Source organism: Poecilia latipinna, unplaced genomic scaffold (assembly GCF_001443285.1).
Source record: "Poecilia latipinna isolate Pla-1442-1.1 unplaced genomic scaffold, P_latipinna-1.0 Scaffold462, whole genome shotgun sequence".
Classification (NCBI taxonomy): Eukaryota; Metazoa; Chordata; class Actinopteri; order Cyprinodontiformes; family Poeciliidae; genus Poecilia; species Poecilia latipinna.
The window spans coordinates 604,259-616,437 of record NW_015113078.1 but is presented as its reverse complement, the minus strand read 5'-3'; the positions used below and the strand labels follow the sequence as shown (position 1 = coordinate 616,437).

Sequence of the window (12,179 nt, the reverse complement as noted above, 5' to 3'; positions counted from 1 at the left end):
CAACGCATGCGCGATCTGATCTCCAAATTATGCCCCGCCTCTTCCGTGACAACTCTCACGCATTCAAAAAAAACAACAAAAAAGTCCCTCTCACACGTACAAAAAATTAGTCTTTCACACAGAAAAATACAAGTCTCAACCCCATTCATTCATACTACTTCCAGCCTAGTATTAGTTCTTGACCTATCATTCAGAATAATTTATCTGTATGCTTTGTGTGTATGTGTGTGTGTGATATTGTAGTAGTGTATATGTGCAAGTTTAGTCTTGTGTGTGTGCGAGAGAGAAAAAATATTGTATGCGCGTGTGATATTTTAATAGTAAATATGTGAAATTTTAGTATTTTGTGTATGAGAGAGAAAATTGTATGTGTGTGACATTTGAATAGTGTGTATGCACCATTTTAGTATTTTTTTGTGTGAGAGAGAAAAATTGTATGTGTGTGACATTTTAATAAATGTATATGTGCAATTTTAATATTTTGAGTGTATATGAGTCTTTAGTAGTGTGTGAGACAAAACATAGTTTTTGTCCTAAACAGCCCCTCATATGTTTCCATTCCTGGTATGTAATACCTTTTGAAGTCTTACATGTTTATCTGGAGCCTGGTTGCAACATTGTGGCTCCCCATTTTTAGAAATAGTGGTTAGGGTTACAGGAATGGTTTGAGAATGGATTACATTAAAAATATACAGGTAACAAATTTAATGTAACTGCTTAGGTTTCACCTAACTAACTTGGACTAACTAAATAAATAAATGAAAGTCCATACAAAGTCCTAATGTGGTTAGAAATACAAACTTGTGTTTTTCTTATGTGTTCATAAAAATCAGGGCTGTTTGATTTCCCTCACCCTCATGACCCCAGCAAATGTCTGAAAGCTGAATGTTATGAAAAAATGACCCAGTCACCGGACACTCCTCTTAAAGAAAATGATTGAAAATCCTTTTAAAACAGGCATTTTTCCTTTTTGTCTCATTTACCTACAGATGTTTCGGAAAAAAGCATCTTCATCTTTGAGAGTGACAAGGATAACGGGAAGCTCAACATGTAATAATCTTTTCCTCTTTGTAAAATGGGTGTAAAGTGTTAGACATTCAGCTTTGTCAGTAGAAGCCATTATTATTATTGTCAATTCTTTCAATTCTCCTTAAGTGGGTTGTTTTACCCAATACTTCTTCTGATCACTGAAATGTTGTGAAATTTAAAATACATCTGGGTTGGTTTCTTCAACATTGTTGAATGTTGAAGTAAAAATGCATGCTTATGTCTTCAGGTGAATATTTCTAATTTCTTTGACTCAGCTTTGGAAATGTTCAAATGGTGGTAGGTTGTAACTTTGTAAGTGTGAGCTGTTTGCTTTTTCATATTCTGAAAAGACTTTGTCACTTTATCTTTTTTAAGAACATTTTTGGTACTAGTGCCCTTTATTTGACAGTAATTTGACAGGAAGTTGACAGAGAGATGGGAAGGGGGAAGACATGCGGCAAAAGAGCTGAGGATAGGAGTCAAACAAGTACAGCTGCGTTGAGGTCTGTAGCTTCTGTATAAAGGCATCTACTCTAACCACTGTGCCATGAGACACCCCAACATCATCCTTACATTTGACAGATCCAAAATACTTTTACCTCTAGTTCACACATGAACTTGACAGAAGCCATTCATTCAAAAATATTGGAAAAATTCAGGTTCAGATAAAAAAAGAGCGTGTTAGGCATAACAGAATGCTGCAGAATTTGATGAGTTTCATTTAAAGCTAATCCAGAATTACAAATTAGACTTTCCAGGCATTGGTTCTGTACTACAATATTATTGTTATTGTTATTTTGCAATTTAAATTCAACACTGGTCAATTTAAACTAATCAAATTGATGGTGTAGGGTCTGAGAATATGAGGATAAAGACTATACATTAACAATGCTACTTAACCTTAATCTGATCAAGTTTTTTGTTGTTGGCAAGGTGGGAGGATATGTGCACAAAAATGTGTATTATGGAAATTTCATTATCAAAGAATGAGAAGCTGTTTCAATAATAAGAGAAAGATTAATCTTTGTCTTTAAGTTTCTTTATTCGAAGGCAAAAGCGTTCGAAGACCCATCTCCTTAGCACAGTCAGAAGAAGAACCCTGAACAACACACATCACATCGATATACAGTCACAGCAAGGAAAGGACCCACCCAAAGTCTGATCTTATCTCTATTGCCAGATGGACCACAAACCCAATCCTGACCCCGACCTCATGAAGTATCCCTCACCTCTTGGAGGGGATGATTTTATGGCAGGAAAGAGAGCTGATAAGGATTTCAGGAGAAACTTCTAATTCTTCTTTGTCAGTTAATCATGGGTTCAGGTCAAACCAGGGTACAAACTACATTCCACACGTCAGTCCTTTAAGACAATTACCAGATCAAGCATTTTACCCAAGATGTCTTCAGGTCTCTTCTGCTATCACAGCTGTAGAAACATCTAAACATTATCTGCAAACTTATTTAATGGACAAACACATCTTGCAGAAATACAAAACAAAGCAGATATAATCCGTAAATAAATGAGAAAAAGTATCATCAGTTCCATCAAAAATAAAATAAGACTGAAAATGAAAATTTTTATTACAGTGTTTTCTTGTAATTTCAGCCATTTTGGGTAGATAATATTTGTTTTTTACAGTGCATATTAAAAGTATTACTTGCTCTTGTTAAAAAAAATAAGACCATGATATATATATATATATATATTTTTTTTTTCTCGAAATAATGTGACTAATACAATCACGTGTACTATTATAACAGTTTTGGATATACAGGTTTTTCATTTCAATTTCAACAACAAAAACTAAAGACTTTTTTTTTACATTTCATGTGAAAAGTCATAAGCACAATTGCTGGTATGGAATTACTTTAAGAATTGAGGGCTCTCATCTCAATTCTTAAAGTAAAGAAATGCATGATAGGAACATTTTTCTCAGCTTTATAAAGATGATTTACTTAGTTTAAACCTCAGACCAGTGCTTGGGTCAGTTTAAAGCTATTAACAAAATAATTACGCTAAAGCAGAACTCTGCAACATGACAGTGAATCCACCACGAACTCCATGAAAATTGTGTAGCTTAAAAATTCTGGGCAGTGAAAGTTCATATTACCATCCTTTTGAAGAAGAGTTTAGTGACTTGAAATGTAATTTTTTTATAACTTCCATAGATACAAAAATTAAACATTAATATTTCTTATTAAAGAAATATTACATAATTTCTTTCAAGACTATTTTGTGCAATATAATCGACAAAAAATGCACTAGCAGTTGCTTTTAACCTAGTGTTTTGAGAAACACTATGTTTATGTTTGTATTTACATTAATTTATTTTATGCAGATATTCTACTTTACTGTATTCAAACTGGAAAAATCCAACCGATGAGAAAATTTGCTAGGTTCCTAAAATATGTAATCTAATGTAGGAGCAGTTTTTCAAAATGAATCCACTCTCCTACTTTGGAATTAAACTGCACCTGAATGCAATTATTCTTTTGAACACTAAGAATCTCTGGAAAGTTCAATGCATATGTGAAAAGAGTTGGACTAAGTTGCACATATTTTTTTTTTTTTTACTACCAAGACATTAAATTGTTCCTTTGTTTTTTACAAAGATGTTATGAAGAAGGAACTAGATTAGATTATGTAATTAATTAAAAGCTTTCTGCTTCTGCTAATCGACAACCAAAACACAACTTCCTTTCAGAGACAACTTCAAGTTCTCCAATCTACTGTGCTCTGTTCAGGTAGTTACAATACTTTTAGTGCAAGGTATCATCTCTTGAGTCAACTAATCTCCCTTAAGTTTACATTTTTCTATCAGAAAACTGCTTCAGGTACTACTTTTTAATTAAAATTATTTGAACTGATGTTTGTGGTGGTAAAATACTAATTTGTGGGTAAGAGGTTCTATAAAAGCAGTGACACCTTACTTTGTCTACCTCTTTTTTTGTTCTGCTGTGCCATCAAATCAACAAGTCTTTTGGGGATCTTATTGAGGTCAAAAGTGAAACATATGGTCTCTTTGTTTCTCTGTCCACTTTCTTTTTTCTTCACTTTATTTGTTTTGTTTTCTTCAAAATCAGGTCAAATAGGTCTTTCTTGTTGATAAATTAGAATATTTTTAAAAGTTGGTTTATTCCAATAAATTATATTTATTGCATTCATATGCAATAAATATAATTGTTCAACACATGAATTTACTATGGAAAATAATATATTACAAATAATTGTTTGTAATAAAGGATTTTCACTTGTGGATCTAATGATGTGATAAAGAAATTAAAGTTGCTTTAATAGAGACCTTTAGCTTACTTTTGTTGTTTTTTCCTTTTCTTCCTGAAGATACAAAGATTATCTGAGAAGTTTAGTTAAATCCAGTTTGCTGGTTAATTGCCTTTTGAAGCAGATATAGGTACTTTAAAAATGTGGACAGGTGCCAACTGCAGCAGGAAAATAAAATTAGGATTTCCATAAAGATGTGAAGGGCATTCCAATTTTCTAATAAATGGCTGCACTGACTAAGGAATTGAACAAAGTTGAACCAACAGCAGCAGATAACATCACTTTCCAAATGATCACTGACTGTGGAAACATCACTCTAGAACTCAAACAATGTAGATTCTGTTCCTCTACACTCTTCCTCCAGGCTCTTGAGCCAAGATTTCCAATGAAGTGCAAATTTTACCTTGATCTAAAAAGATGAATTTGAATCACTGATGAACAATCCTTTATTTTTGCAACACATCAAAAGTGTTTTCCATGAAAACACTTTTGATGTGGTTCATGAATTATTTAAACTAAAGGAATGTGGTAGTTGAAGTCAATTTTCTGGATATGTTTGTGTGTTGAGGTCTTTGAAGCACAGAGTCCAACTGAAGCCTATGCTAAATGAGTTTCTACCCATTTTTGAAGAGGCTATGCTTTACAATTTTCTTAAAGGTGCAGTATGTAGCTTTTATAAAAACATATTTGTGTTTTTTGTTGTTGTTGTTGTTGTTAAAACTATCTCATGTTGTGAGAGCATGTTATGAGACAGATAATCTGTGAAAAGATAAATCTTCTGCGCTACTATTACTGTCTGAAGAAAAGCACCGCTCCTAACCAAAAACAACCAATCAGAGCCAGGAGGAAGGTCTTTGTGCTGCCACTCAACGTCACATACTCACTGCTAAATGTGCTAATGGCAAAGAAACAACTTACCATTACAGGAAAACTTTACCTGCCATCATCAGTGACCATACTAACCAGCCCACCATTCACAAGATCTGCTGATAAGGAAAAGGTTTAGTGGTAGTAAAGAGCAACATTGACAGTTTCAACAAATATGTTAAAAAATATTTTTTATTAAAGTTACATACTGCAGCAATAAGGCTGCAGTTAACTTTCGGCTGTCCACATTTTTTCCTTACCCCCCACCCTGACTCTGGACATCTAGCTTCTTAACCAATGACCAACCAGCTACTTCAGTATACATTATGGAATTTTGCCATATGTGATTTACAGCAGCGGAACAACTATTATGAGTTCACCAGTTTGAAGACAGAGGAAATGATAATTGACAAAATAAAAAAAAAATGGAAGGCCAGGAACTGAGCAGGGAGCGGTGGGGGGTGGTTAATATTTCAGTATGTACTTCCTTGTGGTTTCAAAGAATTGCTCCTCAAAATCTCCTCTCTTTGGAGGTTATTCTGGGCTCTTTGGTTACCATTTGTATTTTCCTTCTCTTCACTTTGTCATCAGTTATCCTCCAAGAGCTATATAGCCTGCGTGGTTGGCTACAGTTCTGTGGACTTGAAATTTCTGAACAATATATCAGAGGAGCATCAAGCTTATAGATGATATATTATTTGGATAAATATAGTCTTCACCTTTAACATGCTTACCTATCATTTCTTTTCTGATATCTTGGGGCAACTCTCTTTCACTTCTCGTGCCTGTGTTCATGTAGTACACGCCATGTAACCAAAAAGCACTGTGACAATTAGACACTCCTTAGGCAGACTGAGTTTGGAGACACCTGCAATGTTATTTAGTGGACACACCTTTGTTTAGCATATTCATATGGTCAAATTATTATTACCTTTTCAAGAGATATCTATGTTTCTCAAGATGACAAGTGTCTTCTCTGTGCCTAGGAGAAAAAGAAAAACTAGACTATTGCTGAGAGTTCCGAAGTCCTTTTCTCAGATGCATTTATTTATTTCATTTGTTTTATTTATTAATTTATTTGCTTCATTTACAGTTTAAAACCATTGCTTATATCAAATGTTGACATAAGCAAAGGTTTTCAATAAAAAGAAGTAGTTGGAAGAAAAAAAGTCTTGAAAGTTGTTTGCATTGCATTTTGAAGTCAGTGTCTCAGAGTTTAGAGGAGGACTGGAGAGGCACATGCTGTTGAAGTCCAGTGTAAAGTTTCACTGTCAGTGATGATTTGGGGTGCCTTGTGATCTGCTGGTGTTGGTCCACTGTTCATTCTAAAGTCCATAGTCAACACAGCCATCTAACAGGAAGTTTTAAGATGCTTGATTCTGCTGACAAGCTTTATGAAGATGGTGATTTCATTTTCTAGCAGAACTTGGTACCTACTCACACAGTCAAAGGTATGAAGAGCTAGTTCAATGACCAGATTAAGCAAGACAAAAATCACATAAAAATGTTCAAATTGATTTTTTGTGATGTAAATGTATCCCTCTGTTTTCTGTAGGTGTTTTACATTTTTTAATGAATTTACTGATATTTTATTGAGTAAATCACACTTTTGATAGTTTTTGAATGTTAAAAACACCAGTATTTTTTCAATAGTTTTTGTGATAGCCCCTCATATCTCTTCTCCAGTTACCTTTCTTTTACACATTTTTCCCTTTGTACTTTTCTCTTGGAATACAGACAGGGGGCGTAGTTTGTCCTTCCATGAGGTTCGTTGCCAACGTGAGATGGAGATGAGGGCCGGAACTGAAGAGCCATCAAATAGCAATGTATCAGGTGGTGGCAGTACAGTCCTTCAGCGTCTCCTTCAGGAGCAGATGAATCGAAACTATGTGCTGCAACAACAGCAACAGTCTGGAGGAGGGGGGGTTGGAGTAGCAACAGGAGGAGGAGGTGGAGGTGGCTATTCAGTACTTGGACAGGTAAGCCCCTCTGATGATCATTCTGTAAGCGCTCACATTGCAAGACAAGAGCCCCAGGGACAGGAGCTTCAGACAGACAGTGGCCTGGAGAAGGTTGGTGTCATCAGAGTTGGTGGGCATGGTGGGGGCAGTGGAGGTGGGGGATGTGTGGGCTCTTGTGGAGAAGCATCCAGTGGCGGGGGCAGTGGAGTTGGTGGCATCACCCAAGGACAATGCCCTAACCTAGAAGATCTCCCTACATACGAGGAAGCCAAAGTACAGTCACAGTACTTCCGCGGCCATGGTTCTCCTCCTCAGGCTCAGCAGCAGCAGCAGCAGCAGCAGCAGAATGGCCAGGCCCAGCAGCCTTCACTGCCTGCCTCATTAGGTGCTGCTTTCTACGTTACTGGCCTGACCAGCACCAAAGTTCGCACTGAGGGTCGCCCAACACTACAGCGCGTCAGTGGTACCGGGAAGGTGCACCAAGATGATGGACTAAAAGATTTAAAGCAAGGACACGTCAGGTCTCTCAGTGAACGACTTATGCAACTTTCTTTAGCCACCAGTGGTGTGAAAGCCCATGCTCCTATAAGCAGCACCCCACTTTCCCCACAGCTACCCCCATCATGCCAGCCTGGAGACTACTACAAGCCACAGCATCGAGGCCCACCACCAGACTATCCTTTTAAAGGAATATGTTCTCCTGGCAGTCATCCAGAATCTGGAGGCCACTTTTATCAGGAGCCAAGAGTAAGGAATCACTCCAGAGAGGTTCCAACTGTTCGATATCAGCCCCCTCCTGAATATGGCTCTTTCAGGTAATGAATAGTGAACACACACACATATACATGGCACATAAAAAAATGCCTTTCCGCTGAAGAAATCAGAGCCATATCAGTCAAAAAACACATTAAAATCTAGAAAACAATCCTGGTAGGGAGGCAGGACATTTTGGGTGAACACTGAAATAAAAGGGGAGCTTTATAGTGAAAGCGTGCAAAGCATTTCTCGCTAGTTGAAAATCCCCAACATTTTGTTGCAGTGTGTATAGCATATTTTTACATTGACAAAATCTGACAACCCTGCTGAAAATTTTGAATTACAGAAAACTCAAGCTTCGCAAAGAATAATGGTCTGATCAGTTACAACTTGTTTTTGTATTTATACAGGTTAAAGTTATCACAATTCTCAGGATTTTTTAGGGCCATTTACTGATTTTAAGTTTACAGTCTCATTTAACTGCCACTGTGTGCATACGCCCAGTTAACAAATTATTGCTATACAGTTGACAATAGAGAATAAAATGTGGTTCCAGTGAAAGCCATAGCTTGATTCCAATAGGATTTGATCTGAGATAAGTCAGTTAAACATGGTTTCTCAATAGTGTCTCAGAAATGACAAGGACAGATCCTGTTGGGCTGGTTTCACAGTAGTCATCGCCATCTACCTTGAAGCAGAGTCTAACAGTAATGAATTCCAAACTATTTTATTCATTTGGCAGGACAAGTTGAGACATGAAATGTATCTGTCTTGTGACAGTAAGGGCAGGTATGGTTGCAATGCACAAAGTCCCTTGTTTTTTTATATACATTTTTGTTGTTGGTTTTGGAGTCTAAGCATTTGACAAATTAAATATTTGCTAAATGATAAATGTTATTAATGATCCAAAATTATGCTAATGCTTACAGATGTAGAAGAGCTATTGTTTAGTTATATTGTTGTCAGGTCAGCCTCCTGCTGTGATTAAGGAGAAAAAACAACTGAGTTGTAAGTTTGATTGTTTGAATTGAAGGAGTGAAACAGTATTTCTACTGCAAAATAATATTTATATTTTGAATTCAAATGAAGTAAACCCAGAAAATATTTCTATAAGCAAAGCTACACCCTTTTTTGATACCAGAAACCTCTCTGCGAGTGAATTTTATTTTTAGTGTGTCAAGAACCTGCTTCTCAGAAACTGCTCTGACGTTCCTTTTTTTTTAGGTAATTATGATGCAAGAGTAGCCATGGCAGATGGAGTATCATGTTTCATATATAAAATAAAAAAAAATTCTCATACCACTATTTGCAAACAATGTTGGGAAATGCATCTTCACATCCTTTTAGAGATTTTTTCTGCTTTGCTTTTTTGTACACAAATCGTACAGAGGATCTGGACCCTTGGCTAAAGAGAAATAATTGCTCGCTGGAGGCACGAACTCTATTGAAGTTCTAAATGCTACTCAATCTTTAACCTTTACTCGTGTTGTATGTACTGCGTCTGTTTGACGATATGAAGCTCACCAAAAATGATCTGTTCTGTAAACAATAATCCCGCGCCCACTGCGAAGAGAGAAGTGCCAAACTGAACAAGGCGACTGTTAATGTTAATTCAATTTTTGGAAGTGTGGACATCACCAAATGGCTTCGTTCACTTCTTCTGTTGCCATTGCTAAAACCATAGGCAGACTACAATTCTAAAACAGTGCAGAAAATCAACTGCATCATTCACAACTTCTCCTTTTGTTCATTGCTAATTGACCTGGTTGAAATTCTGCCTGAGCTATTCACTTCAATGGGAGAAAGCCCAGACAGAGCACTGAAGGGAATTTAGAATCGAACAGAATTGTGTAGGAAGGCATTGGCCAGCCTAGATAAGGCCACCATGAGACCTTGAATTCACTGTAGTTGTCATGCCTCATAGATCTGTTCAATATTTGCATCTAATGCAAAATGCGTCTCCATAACACATATTTCTCTCTTGTAGGCTACATAATGTAAGTTCTCTGCTCTCTGAACTCATGTAGCACACACTGTGCAAAGCTATCCCCATTTTTTTTCCTTTTTCTTTCTTTTTTTTTTTTTTTACTGTTTCCTTCCTGTGTAGACTGTTTTCTGCTTGCACAGAACAAATCCTGCAGCCCTACATTCTGCAAATGTGTATTTTCGCACCTGCAGAGAACTTCACACCTCCCAAAAAATTACACTCAAGAGACCTGGTTTCAAGAGACTGTAAGTGTAAGAGACTGTTGTAAGCGGGCCCTTAATTAGTCCACTTTTTAAGGTTATCATCCAGCTTTTCATTCCCACCTGTGGCTGCAGTCTTGATGATCTGCGTGAGGATGTCCTTCGGAACTTCCTCCCCGTTTTCCATGGTGATCTTTCTCTTTTGGATCAGCTGAGCTCCGGTTGTGCGCAGCAGGCGACAGGCCCTCACTTCGTTAACAAACGTTCTGTTCCTGGGGTTGTACTGGAAGAGAAAACTCCAGTTACAGCGCCCTCGAGCGTTGAAGAGCTCTTCTTCAACGATCGATTCATTTTTTTTTTATGTAAAAAAAAATGTTTTTTATATATGAAATGTCATTGTGTCATATGGTATGAGACAGATAATCTGTGAAAAAAATCAAGCTCCTCTACCTCCTCCCTGAGCTACTATTGCAATCTACAGAAATGCAGGAAGATCTTCAGTCAAGCGTCATCAATCAACCTCCTGTATGTGCTGCTCAATGTACTAATAGCAGAGAAACCATTTACTGTTACAGGAAAACCTTTTATCTGCCCTCGTTAGTGGCCAGGCTAAGTAGTCTGAGCATTCACAACAGGCTCTACTGCCAGGAAGAAGCTTTAGCATAGCAGAGAGCAAGGGGAAGTGTCTGAGCAGACTGTACACAAGAGTGATTGATAGTGCAAGCACCCTCCTAGCTCTGACTGGTTGTTTCTGACCTTTAAGTTAACTTTTTTGTCATGACTGTGTATTTGTAAACTTGAAATGGTCTTTTTGTCCACATACAAATATTTTTTGTATTCTGTGCAAAACTGAAGGCAGGCAGCATTATAACCTCACAACTGATCTCTCCTCAGATCCACTAAGGAGGTCTCAGTTCACTACCAGAGGCCCCTCAACCAGCACAGTCCCAGCTCCTCTGTGACCTCTGTTGGATCCTTGTCTCGTGCACAATCCTCTACTCTGAGCAGCATGCTCTCTGCTGCCTCTCACTCCTCTCATCCATCAATTCCTCACCAGTCACCTCCAAGCCAAGGAGAGCCATACCCAATTATGGGACCCCGTGTTCCACATGGATCAGGCTCCCATCAAGTGGCAGAGCCTTTCCCCCCAGGACCTGTTCATCAGACAACGCAGAGGGGTCATGCTTTTCTTTCTGACTCTTATGGCTCCACTCCAAGGTTGCATCATCATCAGCAACACAATCAATGTCAACAGCAGCAACTCCAGGGTCCTTCCCATCCCCAGTTGTCTATGCAGGCAGGACATGTTCCCCAGCAGCAGTCCTTCATACAGCTACAGGGAGAGCCTTTTGCAGTGATGGCCCATGCCCAGCAGATGGTGGATGTGATGACTGAGGAGAACAGAATTCTAAGACAGGAGATGGAGGCTTGTCGTGAGAAGGTCACCAGGTTACACAAGGTAAGATTTTCATCAGAAGGTCTAACACATGTAGTCATTGGTTTTTACTCCCTCTGCTTCACCATGTTTTTGAATTTTTTGTAGGATATCACTACCAGGCAAGAGTCTATAGATGATTTATAAATGCTATTTTAAATAATGTTTTTTCCCCTCTAATCTATATTTATAGTCTAGATAAACTATAACAGTGCTGGAAGTGTGGACATCACAAACCAAATGGCTTAGTTCACTTATTCTGAATGAAACCATTTGTTCAGAATAACAAATGGCTGCTGCAGACACATTGCTTTCAGAAGAACCTATTGGAACAGTTAGTGATATCAAAATAAACTGCAGTATTCTGAATTTATCTGCAGGCAGTTTCAATTGAAAGAGGCGTAATGTAGCTCCCTCTGTTGCACTGACCAACATACAGTAATAGTATGAAAGTACGACAAGACTGTTATGTTATTCTAGTGCTAACCCAGATTTAGCTAAATCCGGCTTTAAACTTCTCCACAACAGCATCTTGGACCTGCGTGGTGTGTTCCTTGGTCTTCATGATTCTCTCTGCGCTTTAAACACAACCCTGAGATGATCACAGAACAGGTGCATTTATACAGGGACTTGATTACTCACAGGTGGATTCTATTCAT

General features: G+C 37.7%; 1 protein-coding gene across 5 annotated transcripts in view; it reads left to right on the top strand.

The window, feature by feature from the left end:
- Positions 1-12,179, top strand: part of amot (angiomotin) — an 84,826-nt gene that overhangs the window by 11,027 nt on the left and 61,620 nt on the right. For 3 of the 5 annotated variants that reach the window (XR_001425826.1, XM_015039144.1, XM_015039143.1), the window contains exons 2-4: positions 990-1,050; positions 6,919-7,957; positions 10,980-11,544. Coding sequence is in view for 4 of the 5 variants with exons in the window: in XM_015039144.1 (XP_014894630.1) it covers positions 990-1,050; positions 6,919-7,957; positions 10,980-11,544 (1,665 nt within the window). In the remaining variant the exon portion in view is untranslated. The remainder of the gene's footprint in view (positions 1-989; positions 1,051-6,918; positions 7,958-10,979; positions 11,545-12,179) is intronic. The other 2 variants (XM_015039145.1, XM_015039146.1) reach the window with 1 other exon arrangement.